This window comes from Triturus cristatus, chromosome 9 (assembly GCF_964204655.1).
Source record: "Triturus cristatus chromosome 9, aTriCri1.1, whole genome shotgun sequence".
NCBI lineage: Eukaryota > Metazoa > Chordata > Amphibia > Caudata > Salamandridae > Triturus > Triturus cristatus.
In genome coordinates, this window is record NC_140592.1 from 651,060,586 (window position 1) to 651,083,855 (window position 23,270).

At 43.2% G+C, this 23,270-nt stretch overlaps 1 protein-coding gene across 2 annotated transcripts in view; it reads left to right on the forward strand.

The window, feature by feature from the left end:
• LOC146798442 (uncharacterized) overlaps positions 1-23,270 on the forward strand; it is a 549,773-nt gene that overhangs the window by 389,469 nt on the left and 137,034 nt on the right. For both annotated transcript variants that reach the window (XM_085625710.1, XM_085625711.1), the window contains 3 exons: positions 1,057-1,581; positions 14,205-14,422; positions 17,502-17,720. In XM_085625710.1, coding sequence (XP_085481836.1) covers positions 1,057-1,581; positions 14,205-14,422; positions 17,502-17,720 — 962 coding nt within the window. The remainder of the gene's footprint in view (positions 1-1,056; positions 1,582-14,204; positions 14,423-17,501; positions 17,721-23,270) is intronic.

Below are 23,270 nucleotides of genomic sequence, written 5' to 3' on the forward strand. Positions count from 1 at the left end.
ACATTGCTTCTGACGTTCTCCATGTTTCAGCAGTTAATAGTGATTACATACTGGCCTCACCTCCTGTGCTGGAGGAAGCTCACTCTTGCAGCTCATTACTTTCCAAATTTGGATATACACAGAAATTCAAATATCCAGCCCTATCCCTTTGCAAATTGTGTGCTTACATTCAAATGGAGATGAACAGAAGTCCACTGGGTAATGGACATAATTAAAAACAAACAACACCAAATTTAATTTTCCCTGATTGTGAGATCATTTAATTGATTGGTAAGTATGATGCTTGCTCAGCAGTTTTATAATGTAATGTGACACACAAATTGTTTTGAATACAGCCAGATAAGTATCAGTGTTTGGAGGAATACACTGGCCTAGGGATGGTGTTTTATTTACTGGTACATTGTGGATATTAAACACAGTATTTTATTCCTCTGTACAATTCGGTTTGTGCTGTATCACTTCCTTATGAGCCCGTTTCTTTTGCTTCTGGGCTGGTCTGTTTTCCTGGCCATACCAATTTATTTTATTGGGGGGGGAGGGGTTAGTGAGAAGGGATCTTTTGGGTGGAACAACAGTATCACAAACTAATCAGGGAGAAAAGTGCAAAAACTCAAATCAGGGAAACCTGTAGAGACTTACTTAAAGTTTGACCTGCTGTACTCCATTCCACCAGGGCAACGCATAGACAGAATTTGAACCTCACTGATGAGGCTCAACAAAGCCAAAAATGGTTTGAAGTTACTTGTGTTCCAGTTCAGAGGCAACATGGCATAGCATTTCAGATTGGACAGTTAGGATTACAGTTGGACCAAAGCTGATTTGTATATGGTTTATCTCCAAAATGTAATGGCACAGAAGAGCTAAACTGCAATGGCATGGAATGCATTCAGATCTATTTAGAAGTGGTTCTGAATATTTGTTGCTGTCTAAGTGTAATTTAATACACCTTTAAACTAGTCACCAGCTCTAAATTACGCTAAGTGGACATAAATGAAATGTACTTGAAAAAATAGCTACGTACTATTGCTTAATTGATTTTATATCTTGCCTCTACAGGTTTGTGCAAGAGCCTGCAAATCAATATCATAGGGAAGCCAGATGATAGAAGGTTGCTTAAAAATGAGATTAATAGGGTGTTGAAATCTAACACTTCCCAAAAGATCATCTCACAGAAGGAACTGTTAACAATCTCAAATGGAGTTCTGTGCCAGGCCATCAAAGGACTTACAAACTCTTGTCTCCTTATTAAGAGTGGAAGGCAAGTCAACATCCTCGGGGTCACCCCATGTGTCTTTGAAGTTTGCTCTAGGATCGAAAGCCTACTTCATAAGATTGCAGCTGAAAATCTGGAGGCAGAGGAGCTGTGGAGGCTGATTCATTGGGAGTACTTCGACACCAATGGATATATCGCCTTTGACAAGATAACGAACCTCTTAATTGAAAGGGCCTTCCAAGCATCTGAAAAGGGGCTGGATCTTAAGTTTGAGAAGGTGATTGTACATCTGAATCTAATCAAGATGGAATGCACTCTGAAAGGCCATCAAAAGACTTTCCAAATTCAACGAGTTAGTGAAGGATCAGGTAATTATTTTTAAAGTAATCCTCTTTACAAGAAAAATGCTGTAGCAATTGGATTGTGTGTTCAGGCTGGATATTTCTTTCCTTTACATGTTTAGATACTCAGGCAACAATTTACACATAGTCTTCCCCCTAATTGATCAGACATCCTTTCGTGGAAGCACACAGCAACTTTGTGTGCTATTCCCCTTTACATGGTCAATGCTCTAGTGGTTAAAACAGGCCATTAGTCCATGTGCTTCTCTTAGAAATATATTTTTTGACCTTCTCTAGCTATTTGGTGTACATTTATGTAAGTCAGTGTTCCATCAAGATTTGAAGACCTTGTTAAATATCTACGTTTCAGCTGGGATGTCAGAATTTCGTTAGCAAAAATATCGACTGACAGAAGTATCATGCCATCATATTCTTCACACAAAGAGCCATCCATTAGGTGTAGATTTTCTATGAACTCCAATGTGAGAATATTTTTGAAAAGACCATATTTAGGACACAGGCATCTGTTTCGGTTGCAGTAGTCGTGCTTTCTTACAATCTCTGCTCCTTGGGGCCCAATGTTTCCTTCATTCTGAATTTGACAAGGTTATAACAGGTACCCTGATCAGTTCCAACTTAGATCATGAGGAGGCTCATATCATGATATTGGACCTCAGTTGGCACAATAGCAATGAGTTCAAACTGCAGTAAAGTGTTTAATATTGGGTCTACACATACTGGATCAGGATTGTCATCAGTGGAAAATAAAATCTACTGACTACCCAGGAAGACCAGAGTAAGGCTTAAAGTTCTTACTTTGCTCTCTGTGGGCCCTGTTTACAAACATAAGTTTCCATGTATTTTATGTATTACTAGTGTGGTTGCAAGTTATGTTTTATGTTAAAATTATTTGATTAAAATTTGTTACAAATGAACTTACATCAAAATGTAATTTAGTGGTTAAAAGGGTATATATTTATATATATATATATATATATATTTTTTTTTTAAATCAGTGTTATTGTTTTCCAAAACATTCATAATAACAATTGCAGAAATCATTGCATGAGAAATCAAGCATTAATTAGGATAGTTTAAAATATAATAGAAACAAATTACTTAGAAAAATATTCTAGCATATAAAATATATAAAAGTAATTTGAATATACATTTAGATGTAGCTTAATTTTATTTTATATTATCCCTACTTGGTCTTAGTGTTATTCTCTGTCTCCATTATTTTCTATGGCCGTGTTTTGCAGTACCAATGGTTGTCGATGTTCAGTACTTGACTTACTCCAAGGTTTAGCTGGAGTGCATTTAAACCAGCTTTGATAATAGTATTTTCGAAATTGATGTAGGTGTGTAGTTTGTGAATGAGAATTATCTTACTCATTTAGAAGTGTGTATTTGTTTCAGCATGTCCCTACTTAAAAGCGTTACTTTAACTAGATAGAACTAATTTTCCAGTAATTATCTCATGTTCCCTTCATTCCTCTTGCATTTAAAAGTCAAACCCATTACCTTGTGCGAGATTTCCACCAATGGGGCAACGTTGGAAAGGTAAAGGGGGAGATCTCAGTCTGTTGGCTTGTGAACTGCTTTCTGGAGTATGTAAAGTAGTACTACAAAACATACTCCAAAATGGCTTTTGTGAATACCGCCAGAAGTGTCTCCTTAGGATGACACCTATTTATGTTTCAGGGAAATGCGCATGGCATTGGCCAAGCAGAACACAGAGCTCAGCAGATCTTTTTCTACCAGTGGTCCCACATACAAAGTCTCTGGAAGTTTTTGGTTCTTCCGAAAAGCCCTAAAGAAATGGTTGTTTGTCAATATACATGTTTATGCGGCCCATTCACAGGAGCGCCTCCTCTGCTAAGGCAGAATAGCGTCTCCCCACTGCTTTAAAGCAGTGCAAAGTGAAAAAAAATGATAATAACGTCCAGCGATTATCGTTTTATTTTTACTATTGCAGTTGCACAGCAGTGCAGTGCCATTGATAGGGCGAGGCAGGGTCAGCCTCCCCTGACTTCGAGGCCGGAGGAGGAGTGGAGGCTGCACCTAAAGTGCGCATAAAGGTTTGGCCGGCCGTCTCCGGCCAGCCAAACCGTCATGCGTACTGTGCATGTTCTCCATAGGCTGTATTATACAGCCTGGGTGGAGAACATGCCCAGCCTCCCATGCCCTCTATGAGCGCTGTGGTTTGGCGCTCAGACCAATCATAACACTGGTGTAAGTCAGCGTTGTGATTGGTCAGGGGATTCTGGGTGCTTCCTGCTGGAGTAAACGCGGCGGCTGTGATGGCGACCTTCAGGTAAGTTTTCTTTACTTTTTCTTTTTTCCTACCCCCCTACCACCTTCCCTCATCCCCCACGCCACCGTTCCCAACCTGCCGCCACTGCCCATGCAAGATGTTATCCTGGGCCCAAAGATTTGTGTAGGGGTGTGAAGAGAGCAAAATATAAACATACATATATTGAACATGAATACTTTTAAAAGTACCTAAATAGCACAAATCAAATGGTGTGCTATTAGAGCACTGCAATTAATAGTGGAGATGTTTTGATTAAGGCTTCTTGAGCAACAGCTAACTGGGTAAATTCGTCATTTTAAAAATACTTGAGGAATGAGATGTACTGAGTGTTCATGTCAGCATCATTTAATGATTCCTCCATTGGTTAGTCTTTGATTATATTTTATTAAATGCTTGTTGAGCCTATGTGTATCTTTCATGTCCAGGAAGATCATTTCTTAGGATTAGAGCCCAGCTTGAAACATTTGGATCTACATTTCTGTGTAATTTTTAGCCTCATGAAGGTGCATAGGGTTGTTGACTGTCACATGCTCACTGGTGTAAGTTCTTCAGAGAGCCCTTTAAAAGGCACACAGTTGTATATACTGCTATTTCAAGGTAGTGTGAATTTCCACTGCGCGCTAGAGATGGTTCCAGAGACCTGAGCAGATGAGGCTGTATTTACCAGCCTGTCTGCTGGAAAGCAGGGAGGGATTGAATAGTGAAACGTTGTAATAAGTCACCAATGTAAAAGTATGATGGAAAGCCAACGGTTGTACTTTTTGAGTTAATTCATCTGCTGTAAAGTCTTCTAATTTTGCTGGAGTTAAAATGTTGAGACCATCTACTCAGGAGGATTTCTGCTTTACAGGATTATTCAGAACACTTAGATATCTTTCTAGAGGGAACAGCAGTACTTAGAGATTTTACCTTGAGCAATTTCCATACTTCCAGATCCATCCCTGACTTTGGTGATATGTATCTAGGAACTGGCTTTGATGTGTGCAGCTTCAATAGCTAAGCTGCCACACAGCTCTCAATGCTCACTAGAAGTCCCCTCAGTGGTTCCATTTTGCCAAGGGAAGACCACTCGTATATCCTCAAAGTTTATAAGAGTCTGGGGGAAAGAAGCATCAGATCCCGCTGCAAAGAGTCCTCAATTAACTTTTTGGAAAAGCAAGTCATGCCTAAAACGTGGTGATCATACCATTTTTTGGAAGTTCAAGTCACATACATAACAAAGAGGGCAGAAGTCAATAGAGTGATGAGGCAGCAGGTGGAATTATTCTGCATTTAGGTTTTTAAACGTGAACAACAAAGAGAGCAGAACAGACTCCTAGTCGAACAGGAGTCCCAAGCTAGGCATAATGTGTAAGGTGGGGCATTCAGATCAAAAAGATGAGTAGCTCATTTTAAGAGACTTCCTGATGTATCATTGCTGGAAATAATTCTGCAAACAGATTGGATTATGTTGAAGACCTTGACTTACTGCCTGCATTGACAGCAGTGGTGGAAGAGCGCCAGGCACCTGGCAAAGTAAGATTCTCACCTGCAGGCCGGCCCCACTGCTGGGCTCTCCATGATTAGTGGTGAAGTTCTGGCAAGTGTCACTCGTCAGAGGTTAGACTAACGCAAATATGGCAATTATCCCGCATCCCAGCACTTAAACTAAATGCCATGCAAAGTGAAGTGCGGTTTCCATCTCGGGCTGATTGCTCAAAACCCTTTGGATTCGACTTCATTGGGTTGGGTAGCGTAGCTGAGAAGTTTTGGTTGTCATGGTTACATGTCTGGGCTCTCTGCACATGGAGCCAAGGGTCACAGAGAGCTCTTAAACTGAAAGAGAAAGGAATGAGGAGAGCAAGGGCATGGATGTGAAATGAAGAAGAACCTTGAGTGTGTTGCCTGTGTGCCATGGACTTTGGTGAGAGTGAGTGGGACAGCGCTCCTCAGCAGTCAGTGGGGCTGTGCTGGTTACTGCGAGTCAGCAGGAATGATTGAGACTAACCTTCTAGGAGTTCTGGGAGACTACCTAGTACTGGGAGCCTATCGTTATTTTTTATTCTTGCTCAAGGGTATAACAATCATTAGTGCAGCCAGTGCAGTTCCACCGGGGCTTCGTGCTCTTAAGAGGGCTAACTGTATCCCAACTATGGCAGTAATTTATTGCCCAACCGGGTGCTTGGGGGGTCAATTATTCTTACTCTTCGCACTCCTGCAAAGCCTCACTATTCATGTCTCCCATTTAAAAGCATAGGTTACCAGCCTACCTAAACTGAGGTACAGATAGACCATCCGGGAAACACTCTTTCCCTTGATCTAAGGCCATTTACCTCTTCCTCCTACAATGTGAGAGGGAACCTCTGTAATAGGGCTCAGTCCACAATAAAACATTTAATCCCACTGGAGCTCTCAATCCGCACTATGACACTTTAGAACCTCAAAATTCCTTCTGACGGATTAAGGGGCTAGTGCACACAAAAATTAAGACTCTCCTCCGTGGGGTGGCCGGGAATAAAGTATTCCACACTCAGTGGGTGATGGCGTACGTTCCTCTGTGAGTAATCTCACCATTTGGCTTCACATCTCAGGGGTACTCTTGTTACAGTTAAACAACTAGATCGCCATGTCTTTGGTGTTTCTTTGAAATTTGTGCAGGATATATGGTGGTCAAGAGTTTTCCTCCCTCTCTTTTTTGGTGTACTGTTGTACACGAAAGAACAGACTCTAAAGTCCCAACCTTCAACGGGGGTAATTAGGTTAGTAAACAGATGTAGGTTATTGGACTTCTATATGTACTTCAGGAGCGGTGCAGCTGTTTAAGGCTCTTTTCTGGACCATAATATTCACTTGAGATGGCAATTGCTGAAATTCACCTAATATCACAGACATGTCTGCCCGTGAGGTGTCACATAGAGTGTCACACAAGGCACTGAAACATCTGTCATAAGCACCTTGAAAACATGGAAATTCACACGTGAGAACCCTGAACACATGGACATGCCACACATAAGCATACTCAAATCTTGGTAGCTTTGTCTCTGCCTGCAGTCAAAGGTGCCCCCTCTGTGGACTATTCATCAAGAATTTTAATTGTAGGTCCCACAAGCACTACTGTTGCCTACCTGCTCATCTTAGTAATGCTGTTGTCCTCTGCTGTCTTCTGACGTGCAGTCGCAGGGAGGACGCTCTCACCCCTATCTCCTATGTGTCGGTACAGCAAGTTTTACAGTGAAGGCAATTGCTAAGGAGTTGTGTGAGAGTACTAGAAGTGAACAACAATCCTGTTCCTAGTGCACTCAAGTGTGTTTAGCTGATAGAAACTGTGATTCAAATGCCTCCTTATATTTTAAGAGTGACCCATGGTCAAAATAGCTCTTCCTCTCTCATAGGTTGTTTCAGCTTCTGGGGACTGTTGTGAGGACTGCTGTGGGCCTTGTGGTACTCTTGTCTGCTGAGAGTGTGGATACCATCCATGCTTTTAGCTGTAGGAGGTGCTCAGCACAGAAAGCAGCAGTGGACACAAAGGAGCGCCCCTACTTCAGTTACAACAGTGAGGAATACAGCCTTCATGATCAGTATGTGGAATGAGGCTGAAGCTTTCAGAAGGCTGGTCATTATTCACTCACTCATCCACACCTTCCTACAGCTGTTCATGCATTCACTCTTCCATGCATCTAGTCATATACTCACGCATCCATCAAGCCAGTAGAACTGACTTTTGTGTGGTGTCACATGAATACACAGGCACACACAATGCTGTCTGCATGTTTTAGAAGATCAGTGCTAAGTGTATTGGATTTGCTGGAGTTTACAGGATAAGGGATTCAGTGGGTGATCTGCACACTGTGAAAACAGCTGGCATACAATCTAGTTAGAGATTCAACATCTGATCAAACTGGGATGCTGGGCAAATCATTTAATCCCTCTATGCCTCGGTTCCCTTGTCGGCCAAAAATTAAGAGCGTTTAAGATCAGACTACCTCAAGCATAAAACACTTTCAAAGACAAAGATCTAGATTTTAAGAAAAACACGGTATCTTCCTTGTTAGACTATTTGTGTATGAGGTTGTGCAGATGTATGAGTAGGTGTATAAATAGATAGGTGACTGGTTGTATGAATGAATTTATTTGGGAATGGCTGGGTGCATAAATGGTTGAGTGAGGGTATAGGCTGATTGGTAAGTGAGTGGGTGAAGGAATGGACAAATAGGTGAGTAGAGACATGGCCAGGTGGCTGAATGAACACTGAGTGCACGGATGGATGAAGGTGTATGTGGTGTAAATAAATTAACTAAAACAAACTAATTATTCATTGGTATAGATTCACAATGCCTAGACTCAGACACACATTCGTCTGAATACTCGTCCAACTATCCCACTGCAGCACATTTACCATTGTCCTGTCTTTACAGATGTGGGAAGGAACTCCTGCCTACAAGGATTACCTCTACAACACCCATTGCTGGACTCTATTACGTTACATGAGATATAAACATTTTCATGCAAAAGTGTGAGATCCTTTCTGTCCTCCAAGACTTAATGTCATATCATTAACATGATTGGTCCTACACGACTTCACGCTGAGCCACTCACAACAAACCTGCTATTTTATTCGCCCGTTGACTGGTCCAGTTAACCAGTACTGATACATCAGTGATCAGGCCTCGTCCTAGACACGTTTTTGACTACTGAGTTCCAGATAGCTTTAAATAAGTTTGTTTAGGTTAACAAAAGATATGCTGCCTGTTAGAGACTACAACACTTGCTGAATAAAATAGAAGAAATATTGTTTGAAAATTGCATTCATCGAAGAGGCATCATTTTTTGTTCAAAATGTAATGAGTGCTTGCAAATACGCTGGAGCCAGGAACAGTGAAAGGAGTTTCATTTCAACATGGCCAGCTGTCTGTTACTCCAATTAGAAAGAACCTCATAGTTCGATGTTCTGAAATTCAAGGTGAGCTCTACACGTACATGCAGTGGCGGCTGGTGGATTTTTAAAGTGGTGGGCGAAAATATTGTACCTGAGAAAACACATCCGAGTATAATGAGCGAGCTCGAAGTGCAAAAGGGGGGTGCAAGGGGTTGCTCCCCCCAAGAAATGTTTTAAATAATGTATTCAAATGGCATCTCTTACATCACACATTTACTGCCAATTGTTGAAAAAAGGGGATCCCAATATAGCATTTTGAAGCACAAATGTGAAGAAAACATTAGAAGGAAATCAAATATGTGCCATATTCTCAAACTGGTCTGATGCAAAATGACCCTCTAGCCAAGCACATTCAACCAATGGAAATAGGCAGTCTAGAGTCCTTGTAAATAGCTCCACGAAGACTCCGGGGTACGTTGGCTGTCTTACTAGTAATGAGCTTCAGCAAGAGGGCTCAATGAGTTGTGACTTCTAATGGCATCTTATGTGACCTGTAAGTCGAGTGTTTTATTAAAGGCAAAACTAAACAATCCTTCTGAGGCAGGAATATTGAGTACTTTTGAATTAGGTAAAAGTAGCATTTGTATAGACGGTGCTTAAAAAAATTAAAGTGAAGCACTATATGAAAACACTCTGCCAGGTAATCATGCATTAAATGTATTGCAGAAGTCCTGAGAATTGCAGGTACTCTCCTTTTCAAATTGAAGAAGTGCAGGAGTAGCAGACAGTACATGCACACTTAAAGCACTGCCTTCACTACAATTGCACATGATAAATGTCCATTCAGCACTTTTTCTTTTCTAATCCTCACTCTTAGTGCTTCTCCTTGCCTTTCCATAGCTATGTCTCAACTTCTACCCATGTTCTGTCCCCTACCTCTTTAAATGTTCTATCCTGGTTCACCATCATTCTCTCCTCTGCAGGTAACTTATAGAACACTGCCAGGCCACCTGCCTCTCAGAGAGGGCATTTAGGGTTTACTGAGTCATTGGTTATGCCGAACAACACCCCGAAACTGTTTAAATGTGTACCACTCAAGCACAAACAAAATCAGCCCACAGCTGGACCTGAGTCACCGGCTCATTGTTCGCTGCCCGAAAGCCAAGTTTAACAATCCGACCCCAGAGTTTAAATATGTATGATTTCTCTGCTGCAAGGAAAGTGCCGTCTGAGGGACAGCAAATAAAGAACAACGAGGCAAGGGCACAACGAAATCAGACATGGGGTAACCAGAAAAACAGCGAAGTGACAACAATAAATCTACACACGCCTCTCCCTACAAATGTAAAACAGAGAAGAGACAAGCAAGAACGAATGAAGTGAGGGAATCCTTCTCCTGCATAGTGCCCCTGCGCTTTGTAGCGCGGCCCATGCTCTGTAGTATAAATCTGATACATACACACATGCATTTAAAAGCCTACCTTTAGCTCCTAAAGATGGCTGTTAGGTCCTCTTATCACAATTGTTATTAAATATAAGGAGGTCTCAGGTTTTCGAAAAAGGTGGTGTCACGGGGCAGGGAGGTGTAAAAGGGCATTTGATGTGGCCTATTTGTTGGTTATGGGAAACAACACAGCCGTCCTTATCCTGCAGTGCTATCTCTCAAGTTGCAGGGTTATGCTTTCATGCTCTTGCAAACAGAGCCAACCCTCAGAGTCAGCAAATAACGGCCTCGCACCACAAACGGCGAAGTGGACTTGCTACCCCATATATAAAACTGCCCAGGGATAAGAACAATACAACGAAGAAATAACTAAATAATGGGGGACAAGCAACAGAACACAGTCGCGGCTCGCGGGGAGAGGGGGGGGTCGCGCACGGGGGGGAAATGTAATATTTTTTAAAAAACTTACCTCACAGCCGGTCCACGGGTCCACGCCACCTCTCAGACCTCTGCTCCCCTGCGCGCCTTCACGAACGGCACTGGAGGGGCCTACCAACCCCTCTCAGCCAATCCTGGCGCTGCCAGCAGCGCCAGGATTGGCCGACAGCACAGCTTACGCTACGCCCGCCGCCTGCCCATTAGGAGACCGAGGGGCTCCTAATGGGCATGCGCAAGCCAGTGCAAACACAAGTGCGCATGACTGGGCACGGGTGTAAATCCGCTCACCTTCCCCACTCATGCGCACTTGTGCTGCTGCCTGTTGCCCCATGTCTGACACAATCATGTCCGTCAACATGATGCCGGACCGCCCACCCCCTTCAGACTCTGAAGGGGGTGGGCAGTCCAACGTCATGCTGACTGACATGATTGTCAGTTGGTTCTCCCTCGGCTGCTCGGCATCTTTAAACTTAAGTAAACTGATTCAGTTTACTTAAGTTTAGAAACGCCGAGGGAGCTACGGGCGGGGGGAACCGCCACTGCGTACATGGATGGTGTTATCAACAAAACATGGGCAGTAAATGGAGTAAGATACTTTGGATGATGAAGAGGACTGGTCTGCTTTGTATAACAAAACCTGTTTTTTACAGTGATGGGTTGCGCTTTGAGACCCATGCTAGTAAAATAACGTGCATAGCATAGGGTTAAGTGTTGGATTGGGCCCACACAATGCATGGAGTACTGCCACATTCTCAATTCTGTATCTCACCCAAAGTGTTCGCTAGCCCTATCAATGGTGGTAAGCAGAAAATACAAAAACGACTCGTCCGTAGTTCCTTCAGCCCCCTGCACCTCGTTTCTCTTTAAGACATGCACTTCAGGATTTCTCCATCCGTCGATTAGATCCCGGTCTCCTGCCAGACCCACAGTCCTTGAGTCTTGGAAGGTTTATGTACTTGTCTGCAACTAAGACAAATAAATCATCTTCTAAAACTACACCTCGGCTACCTGACCTTGATTACAACAGGTTAACTTGCACTGCAGGACAGACCCCTCAAAGTTCAGAGCCCCCCAGAAGGAGATCTTCTTCACTATTACCCTATGCAGAGGCAGCCAGGCTGATGTCATGCAGGAGAGAACCTGATGGTGTCTCCCCGCCGATCTCTGCACTTTCTGTAAGGACTGCTCTTTTGTATCTACCAGAGCATGTGCACTTACCCAGTTTAAACCCTCCCCTAATGATACGGATCCAATCTGCTCCCTGTGTGAAGTCTGACTCGAGTCCAGACTGCACCCAGGCATGCACCATGCACCTTGCACACAGACACGAACGGTTCATGCTTCCTCCATCCCTCACTGACTGCCCAGAGTCTGACAGCAACGCTGCACCTGCTGCCATCTCACCAAGTATACCAGTGGGATAACCGCATTATAGACACGATCTGATACTCGGACTGCTTCTAAGGTGTGATGTAATACACAGTACGGCTACCAATGTGTCTAACTGAGCCAGCAAGAGGGTAAGTAGCCCATGGCTAAGCCACCAAGGCCAGACCAGGCCCCAACCAGAGCTGGGCCGAGCTGCACTGGATGACCTGAAGTTGAAGGTATCCATCCTAGAACGCAAGGATTTCTTAGCCCCATCATAGCCATCCCTATAATTTAGAAACTAGGTTACAGATCCATAAATGGATGCTGGAATTTATTTTTCAAATATAGGCCTCCTAATAAGTTAGGAAAGCTCTTAACATTGCCTATTAAATCGGCAAAGGGTTGTGTATCGAAAACATAGAGGATTTCTTTTTGTTTTTTTCTTTCTCTCTTTTGCCTACTTTTTATGTCACCCTCTCTTGCTGACTTTCTCTCTCTCTCATCCCTACTTTGTCTTTACTAAGTAAACTGACTACTTGAAATATCTCCTAAAGAGAAGTTGTTGTCTCAAGAGGAAATTAAACTTTAATTAATTCGGTGCTGGGCATAAAGCCATTAGAAACAAAAACACATCTCCACCGTGGCTTGACACACTTTGTCTTGTGCCTTCAGGTCTTGCGAGATCATGGGGACTGGGATACATTTCTTCTTCTCTCCCACTTTTAGGTCTTGCCAAGAGCGTAGCGCGCAACGCTGCTCTAGGAGTGACCTTTAGGAATCGGTCAGCTCTTTTCAAGCACTCGTGCTTGTGCTGGCATCCACCTTGCGGGAGCGAGCAGCGGCATGCGTGCTAATTAAAAACATATGGCCCCGCCCCACTGCTCGCTCCCGCAAGGTGGATGCCAGCACAAGCAGGAGTGCTTGAAAAGAGCTGTTGGCGGTCGCTTTAACACCGTGGAAAATCGCCAGCAATCGTCCGCCCGGCTCACCTGTTCCCCGGCGGCACTTTGCTTCTGAAGCAGCGATGTCTTGTGCGCCCCGGCCTCATAAAAGAACCCGCAGTGCGCCAGCCTACTCGCTGTCTGTCTGTACATGAATTCACTTCACAGTCACTGTGTTAATGATGCGTTACAGCCCCATTTTCGTGGTGTTCGATGGAAATGTGCGTGTAGTGTGTAGGTGGCGAGTTGAGTGCTTGAGTGTCCTTGGATTAGAGCGCCTTGAAGTCAGCACAAAGCCGTGTTGGTGCTGTGCTACGCTGGATACATAAATAAAGGCATCTGGGCAAAATATGACACGTGCAGTGAACTGTCTAACTTGTAGTTTGTTAAAGGTGAAACGGTGACCTTTCACTCACTGACACAAGCATTTAATTACTGGAACCTTCTACTTTTGTGTTGGCATTCCTGTGTGCTTAATGGCAGAGTGCTTGGAGCCTGTAAGTGTGCTCTCACGTGCTAAATGAAACCCTTAACCCAAGAAACAGATCACAGGACGTTGTGGATGGTGTTATGTGTACGGTTCTTCAGTCCATTTGTTGGCTCTTTAATCCGTCTCCTGTGAGTCTTTGAGTGTTTTCGTTGGTGCTCTGATCTGTCACTAGCACTTAATCTTTACAGGCTGTTTTCACCAGAACAAAGCTGCTTATTCATCCTTGTTAACTTGTGTGATGTTCATTTCTTTGTTGCCTGCACCATTTACAGGCTTAATAGGTGGGATACAATCTGAATAGGATACATCTGACTTGCATCAAATTTCTCCTGCCTAGAGTAGAATACACTCACATGGAGTCAGAGGCCTCAAAATGATACTGCCGGTATTCCTCACTCTGAACTATTAAATGTCAAGGATATTCATCCGCACTACTATATTGAATATCGACAATCTGTCTCTTCCATTATGTTCCCTCCATTGTACACACTTTGTTGTTTACGCTTTATTTAGGTTTTCAACATACCAAAACTGGCTTGTACAGTCAACCAATGTAAACAAGCATTGGCATAGCCAATAGGTCTCGCCTTTGGGACCTTATAAGTGTTTAGCCATGCAACAGTTGATGTTGTTGCACAAAAGATATTGTGCTGCATAACTAAATACTTATAAGGTCCCAAAGGCGAGACCTATTGGCTATGCCAATGCTTGTTATCTCTTAGCTCTCGCATTTTATGTTTGATCTTCACCATTGATATTAACTGTGCACAAACCCAATTCTTTTGTTTCTCCAGTGAAAGAAGAGACTATTTCAGTGAAGGCTCCAGGCTTCGCATCCTTCATTGCTGACAGAGGGCATGATGTTCTTGCATCACTAGCAAAATCTTGTGATTGCGCAGTCAGCCTGCACTATGTGTCAAATCCTGCTGAAGAAGAGACTCCTGAAAGCCACTGTCCACAGCTGCCCTTTGAAGTCAACGCGATTGCAATTGACCAGATCGCAAATGAGCAGGTAATCCGGAAGGGTCATAAACCCAGTTCTTTCTAAACCTGTCAATCACACTGTGTACATCTTTCTTACCCATTGGTTAGTAAATGCCGGCGTCCACCTCTTCTACCTGTACGGAAAGTTTGTGCGATAGGGCAAAACTGTAGTCAGATAGTGAGAGGACTCCTATACTAGCAATGTAACTTTCATATATGTAATGCCTCTGGACATATCCTCTACCCACTGTGGATTTAGACTGTCAATATGGCAAGCTGTGGCAGCATGGTGCCAAATCACTAGCAGGAATGTGATAGAGAGTGGCTGACCCTGTGGAATCCTACTGTAGGCTGACCATGTTTGATGTGGAGACTCTGTTACCAATTCTCATCCCAGTACTAATTATCCTTATGTTTTAATATTTCATATGTGTAATATTGAGCTGAACATAGAATAAAGTACTTCTGTTTTTAGACCAAGTACAGGTTGGATTTATTGTTATTGCAATGTTACTGAGATCTGAGTCTCTAGCTAACACCACCTCCCTGGGAAAGGCTTGGACTAACTTACTTCACCACGATGAGGGTCAAGCGGTAAAACGGTAAAACGGTAAAACGGTGACCTTAGTACACAGGTTTGGGCCAGATGCAAGGTGGCCTCAGGATTTCAGAGCTAAAAGGCCATAAATGATACATTTAGAGTCCAGTAACCATGTTTGCCCTGTGTTACCCCGAACCAGTTCCCAATGAGGATCCCTAGCTTTTAACTTCTTTTTAGGTCTCGCCTAACAGCGTGCATGGGCTGCTGCTGCGAGGCGTATTGTATGCAGTAAAGGGCTTGGAGCCCCACCATCACTTTTCATTTTCAGGTTTGAATGTCAGTCCTAGTAGCTGTCTCGTAATTGGCTCCCATATGCATGACATCACTTCCTTGTACTGTTTTGGAGCATGGGCGAAGTAGTAATTAATTTGGTTTTATTTGTTTCTTTCCACTATTGGTGTTGTGCGTATGAGAACTTTTTTTTATGTAACACATTTATTTTTGTATTGGTGTTGCATGGGCCTTTTTAATGTTTCCATATTTTTGTCTGCTAGTTGCATCATAAACGTGTTTTTTTATTTTCGATCGATATGTTGTTGGTATCGGCATTACTAAACATGATTAAGAAAATAAGTAAATTTGTATCAAAGATATGCAGGCATATTAACCCAATTGCCTTATTCTAAAAAAAGATTAATCACACTTGACTAACTCAATCTTTTGTTTACTTTTTTTGTTGATGTATCTGATCAGTGTGTACACCTCACATGTGCTGTCTTTGTTTTTCTTTTTGTATCCGATCGGCATGTCCGCTGTGCTTGCACTGTCCATGCGAATCTATTGTTATCCATACTTCACACGTTGTTTGCTTTTTCCAGTTTCCCTTGTTATACAATAGGCATAAATCAAAACCTCATAAAATGCCCTTCAATCCGAGGTTTCAACAACATCACACACTTATGAACAGCGATTAATGTCTGGCAGGATTTACCGAAAAGCAACCCCCAAAGCAATTAAATCCCAATAACATCATGACAGGAAGCCTTAATTCAACAATCATTTTGCTCCTGAGAACACATCAGTATGATGCCTGTCCTCACATCAGAGAGGCTCACAAAGGAGTTGCAAATCAGAATACCCATGCAAGGCCTAGTCAGACAGAGCTCCTAGGTTTCCCAATTACATTAATGAGCTCTCCACACAGACTGGCTTTTCTTAGCATTCTAGCACTTACAGTCCTGGGGTCGTATACGAAACACTTACACTCACTGGATAATGTTAACAATGATGTAATTTCAGATGTTATCATTGATGTCATTAGTGATATCAGAGACCATGTCATGAGTGATGTAATATGTGAGGTCATAAGCAGTGCATTAAAGGGGCGTAAATTCTATCAAGCTCTGGTAACTATAACCGCTGAATTTCTGTGGTTTTGTACGTGAGAAATTTGAGCCTAACTATAATGTACCTGTTAACTTTGTTTTTTTTTGAGTGAATATAGTATAATATGTATGTTACACTCACCTGTTAAATACTTACATTTTCATTGTAAAGGCATGTGTGGTAAAGGCATATTTGTTGTAAAATCCTGCGTGGTAAAGGCATGCATGTTAAAGACGCATGTGTTGTAAAGCTTGTGTGGTAAAGGCATGCAAGGTTCAGCCATCATTGTAAAGGTTGTTTCCCGGCCATACATTTGGCTTAGGGCATGTTAATAACATTGCCCCAAAGGAGTTGGTATTTAAATGAGAATGCAGCAGCGTTGCTGTGGAGTGGGGTGGTCCTTGGTATCAGATCTCCCTGTATACCAAGGTCTAAGCTCTTTGTTTTCTAGATTTCAGGGAAACATCTAGAGGACATATGCAGATCACTGTGCAGAAACACAGGTTTTGAGAGGAATGCAAATGCAAATGAGGGCCTCACTAAAGGTTTGTGATAAGAGGGTGAGGTGATTATTACACGTGGTACATACCATTACCCCACAGTGAGGTATTTCCCCCATGTAATAAATGCCATCTGTTCCAAGTCTTCACATTAAAATGGGGTATAAAATGAGGAATCTTTCTTTAGCAAACCAAGTTCGGGAAGTTTGTATGGGCCTCTCTCCACACCTGCTCACCCCACCCCCTTCCCTCCCAAAAATGTTGGAATACATCAATGTAAAACTGAAGGGTGTGATAATTATCATGCAACTGTCATTCCAAAGGCTTTGCAAACCTTTCTTTGCATAGGGATCATTATTTAGCCCTTAACTTTGAATGAGGGCCTCCGAAGAAACAATCTGGTTTTAGGGCATTTGCCAGGCCTAGGTGAGTGAACAACTCGGGTAATCTTAAAGCAAACTCCGTACTTGGGGGGACTTCAAGGTGGATATTTATCATAATTTATCATAGACTGGTTGTTAAACCTTCATTTGCGACTTGAGTTTGGCCATCCAGAGATCTAAAAGTGTGGTATCTATTGAAATACAAGCAGCCTTAGAAAATGTGGCATTAGTACCCATTCATTCAATTTATGTGCCAGCATTACTGTAATGATTTTGTTTGTCTTTTTCTTTTCACAGCCCGACGCCCTATTATGTCCAATTTCTGGTAATTTGGACTTAAATTCAAACCCCTTTTCGAAAGCCATTTTGGCCACCACAGGAGAAAAGGTGTCTCTTGGGCAGAAGTACCTCTTTCCTGGACAGGTTATTCGATATGCCAACTGCAGCCTGTTCTGCCGCAGTGTGTATTTTGCTAACTTTGTCCCCGACGGTGACTTGCTGGACCAAGCTGAAGAGGTAAGGTGCTCTGTAGTACTGGGGTAGATGTACCCAGCATGCTCCTTTGTAGCGCGTGCCATGTTTTGAAACAAGCAACTGGGGAGGCTTTCGTGTGGCACACTCATTCCACTTCACATGGAGCTTATTCAAGGCAAAATGTTTGTATAGTCGCCAACTGCAACCTACCGAATACTGAGGAAATCATGGTCCCTCATATAAGCAAGAAAAAAATGCCCCCTACACCCCTCACCTCCCGCTCAATATTAAAAGGATAGCTCTTAGTGGCGCACCCCAGTGATACCTAGGCCATTTCTAATGGATCACTTGAATTCCTCATTACACTAGTCATCTTACCTCTATTTTCTCCTTATCCTCATCCCTTTCTCTCATCTTTACTCCCTTTCACCCTTCTTTCTTCATAACCCTTTCATTCTCTTAGTCTTTCCTCTTCTAACTCAACCTTATCTCTTTTCTCAGATGTTATTCTCCCCTCCTTGTTCCCTTTATTTTCCTTTTCCTCCTTTCTTCTTTCCCCACTTACTCCCTCATTCTGTTCTCTCGCAAATATCTATCTACCACCCTTCAATCGCTCAGCAACGCATCCTTAACCATTGTGTCCTGTGCTGTGCATTCAAATTAAGCCCGGGCGTAGTGCTCCGCTCTGCCCACGGAGTGTACGTAGCACTGCCTGCTTCGCGGTTTGCGAAGTGGGCATAGTAGGCAGTGCTACGCACACGCCACGGTGAAGCGGAGCTGCCCGCCACCCGCCGCCCGCCCACCCTCATTTTAAAATAATTTAAAGAATTTTAAAGTAAGTAAAATGCCTTACCTGCAGTGTGGGATCCCGGGGCTCCCTCTTCCTGGTTGACAGCAACTTCTTCTCACAAATGCACATGCGCGGACGCCCGCGCATGCGCATTTCTCGTGAGAAATGCGCATGCGCGGCCGTGCGCGCATGTGCATTTGTGAGAAGAAGTTGCTGTCAACCAGGAAGAGGGAGCCCCGGGACGCCGCAACACAGGTAAGGCATTTTCTCTTACTTTTAAAATACTTTAACTTATTTTAAAATGAGGGCGGGCGGGAGGCGGGCGGCGCGTAGTGGGGCTACGCGGAGCGCGCGAGTGTGCGTAGATTTGGCCACACTACATGATGCTCCACGTAGCCCCACTACGCCCAGAAGTCCAACGTCAGGCTGTATTCTGAAAAATTGCTACTTATTCATTTAACATGGAGATTGGCGTTTACTTTTCATGTTCTGACTGCAAAGTGAAGGAATTTTGTAAAGGGAACAAATTGGTAATCTAGCTGGAGAATAAGGAATATGAATGAAAAGGCTGTAAAATATATATTTTTTTTAACACAAAAGTTAAATATATGTAAATGTGTTGTACACATATTTGAAAGTATACCAGCAGTTAGGAAAGTACAAATTAATTACTGTTTTTCAGCCTGAATCTTTTCTGGATTCACATGCTGTGCATTATTCCACCATCTAGTGTTTGTGTCCGGAATTGTAGTTTGTTTTTCCTTTTTTTGTTTTTTTGGTGGGCGTCGACATAACACCATTTGGTGTCCTTCTGTGACATCGACGTGCTTCCTCCGGAAGTACCACCTTTCGTCGCCATCTTCAGATAAATTTTTTCCACCATTGGGTCTGCATCGATACGGAAAGAGCTCCAGAGATTTGGAGAGAAGAATCAACAAATATAGGTGAAACTTATAAAAAACAGCGATAGAAGGCTTTTTTGACATACTGGACTACAATCCAACGAGTCAGAGTGCGCCAAAAACAAGAAAGTACGGAACTTCGACGACACGGAGAATGCGCAGGCACGGGTCTCTCTGTACGCGGTAATGGACAAGACTCCGTTCAAATTCTGCAAGAATTGTCATCATAAGTACGCTCAAAAAGATCAGCATCCAGTCTGCAACCTTTGCCTGGTGCTGGATCACCGAAGTGAAGATTGCAATGCGTGCTCGGCCTTCACCCCAAAAACCTTGAGGGTAAGAGAGAGACAGAGAAGGGCCAACTACAACATGCAGGGCCAGGGGCCACCAACGTCGCTTCGAGATCTGGGCCTTTCAAGCGAAGAGGAGGACAAGGTCGCCGAAGGCCCTGAAGTCGACGAGGACACTGATGTCCCAGTTGTAGAGGTCGAGAAAAAGACTTCAAATGAGGTAAGAGTGCCGTCGTCCTCGAAAAAACACGATAAGACACAAAAAATGTCTAAAAGACCTTGAAAGGAGCCTTGGCGTTGAAACAGTTGACTACTGCAGCCACCTTCAAAGAGAAACATTCTGTCGGATCCTTAGACAAGGACTCTGTGACAGCGAAAACTCAAGAAAAATCAAAGACATCGAAACGAAAGAGGTCGAAACAGCCTACGTCGACAGTGTCGGCGTTGTCAAGCATGCAGAGAAAAGCGGAGGGTCTCGATGCCAAAACACACGCGTCGGAGATCGAGTAAAAAAAAAAGGAGGCTAGAGGCAGGGATGGCGAATATTTTGCAATGTATAAAGGGATTCGACGACAGCTTGAAGCAAATTAAAATACCACCAAAAGCTTCAACTGAAGCAGAGAAAACAGTCAAGGAAGTGCAGCTGCCAATTACTTCTGAACCACTCAATGAAGAAGAGGAATTCTTTGAGGATGAAGGCGACGATGAGGCACTAATGTAGTTCGGTGACCTTGGAGGTTCAAGTCCTACAATGGCAGGATCTCGAAACCGAATCACAAGAAGAGGCGGTAGAGACATATCCTTCGAGGCCTTCACCACCAGATGACATTGGGATGTACAATCAAGTCATAAAAAGGGCAACAGACACATATGGAGTGCAACTTGAAGAGGAAACGCCACAATCATGCTTTCTACTAGAAACATTGCTGCCTACACAGTCAAGGAGCCAGTTTCTACCCATGCTACCAAGTGTATTGGATCAAGAGAAAGAGGCATTTAAAGAGCCTGCCACTTGCAAGGCAGTGGCACCAAGGGGTAAACAGAAATACAATCATTCTTCAAAGGACCCCTATACATCATATACATCAAGGGTCGGTGCCAGCTGACTCAATCATTACATCTACAAGGAAGAGGGCCAATGTACCAACCAATGTTGGACCACCGCCAGACATGGAGAGCAAGGGAATGGGCCTTATTGGGAGAAAGGTTGAGAGGAGTGCAGCAATTCAGTGGCGCATTGCAAACTCAAATGCATTGATAAACAGGCACGCATATCTGCATTGGGAAGAAGTAGGATAACTACTAAAGTACCTGCCTGACCAGTTCCAAAGAAGGGCAAACCACTTAGTGGAAGAGGGAAAGAACATGCTTAAAATCTGCCCTAGATACTGCAGACATATCTAGCAGACAGATGATGATTGGCATTACCTAGAGAAGACATACATGGCTAAGAATATCAGGTTTCAAGCCAGAAGTGCAGAATAACATACCAAACTCACCGTTCTATGGGGAACAGCTGTTTGGAAGCATCATAGATGAAAAGCTGAATCAACTTAAAAAAGACAATGAGACAGCAAGGTCTATGGGCGCACTACAATTTAGAGGCATGCGTAGAGGCACACCCTCAAGGAGACCAGCGGGCAGAGGTAACCATCAACCCACAGACTCGCACCAAACATACCAGCAAACTTACCAAGGGGTAAGCCAGGGCCAGCAACAAGGACAGCAACAGAATTGGCAGTTACAACAGGGAAGACAATCCTTTTGAGGGCGCCCCATTGGGAAGAGGGCAGACACAATGAGGAGGACCACAAACCACAGCAAAGTGACTGCATTCAGAAAGTGGGCCACTCACCAGAGACATCACTGAGTGGGACACCAAAGACACTTTAGGGAAAAGACTTCATCCTTTAAACAAACAGTTCCTCCAACATACAACACCAGTAGGAGGCAGGTTAAAATACTTCCTCCACAAATGGAGAGATATCACTTCAGACAAATGGATATTAAACATAATACAGTACGGTTACTGCATAGAACTGACTAAGCAACCTCCAAGAACAAAAAAAAAAGAAACATTCGGAAAAAGAATTATCCCAATTACGCCAGGAGGTGCAAGAACTTCAATCCAAGGAGGCTGTAGAAAAGGTACCACAAAGGGAAAGGAACTATGGCATTTACTCAATGTACTTCCTAATTTCAAAAGTAGATGAAACATTGCGTCCAATACTAGACCTAAGGTTTCTCAACAAATTCATAAAGACACAAAGATTTAAAATGACAACGTTGCAAGAGGTGATACCTCAAATGCAAAAAGGAGACTACATGGCAACTATAGACTTAAAGGATCCATACTTGGACATTCCAATGACCAAAAACCACAAAAATCTATTACGATTTATAGTCAACAAAACACACTACCAAGTACTAGCATTCGGCCTAAAACCAGCACCAAGAGTTTTCACAAAATGCCTAGCGGCAGTAGCCGCTCATCTAAGAAGGCAGGGGATTCATGTAGACCCGTACCTGGATGACTAGTTAATAAGAGCAAACTCATACAGTCTCTGTAAACAGCATATACAACAAGTGATAGAGACGTTGGTTCAACTCGGATTTTCAATACACTGGGACAAGTCATCACCAGAGCCAGAACAGCAGAAGGTATACTTAGGAGCACAGATTAACACTATAGTAAGGAAGGTGTTCCCAAGTGAGAGCAGAACATTGGCACTGCTGTAGGAGAGACATCTGTACCACAGGGGGCAAGCTCTGACAGTTGGGAAGATTCTAGGAAAGATGGCTTAATGCATTTGTTTGAGCCCCAACATTCGCTCGCACGTGAGGTCGTTCCAGGAATGGCTTCAAGAGCAATGGTCACAAGCAACAGGGAGTTGGGAAGATCTAGTGGTTGTCACACACAGTTCATCAGGAGATTGCATGGTGGAACAACACAAACATAGCACAAGGCAGACTTTTCACACAACCAATTCCAACAGTGATCATAACTACAGATGCTTCCCAGATGGGCTGGGGAGCGCACATGAAAAACCTCAAAGTAAGAGGGTTGTGGACACGGCAGGATGCGGTAAAGCAAATCAATTTCCTGGAGTTAAAGACAGTGTTCCTAGCCTTAAAAGCCTTTCCGAAAGAGCTCTATGGCAAAAGAGTGTTAACATAAACAGACAACACAACCACCATGTTTTACATTAGCAAGCAAGGAGGAAAACAGTCTTTAGCACTCTCAACTCTAGTTGAACAACTGTGAAGATGGGCATTCCCAAAGTGCATAGACATAATAGCAATACACCTGCCAGAGAAGGGCAATGTAGAATCAGACAGATCGAGCAGGCAAACATCATCATCATCCCACAAGTGGGAATTGAATATTCAGAGCTCCACAAAATTTTCAAGAAATGGGGAACTCCGCAAATCAACCTATTTGCAACTCCCCACAATGCAAAAGGCCAACGCTTCATATCCAGGCAACCTTGCAAACAGTCCATAGGGAATGTGCTGTGAATAGACTGGTCAGGGATATTTGCTTACGCTTTTCCCCGATATCTCTTCTCCACAAAGTAATCAACAAATGCAAGATCAGCCACAGGACAAT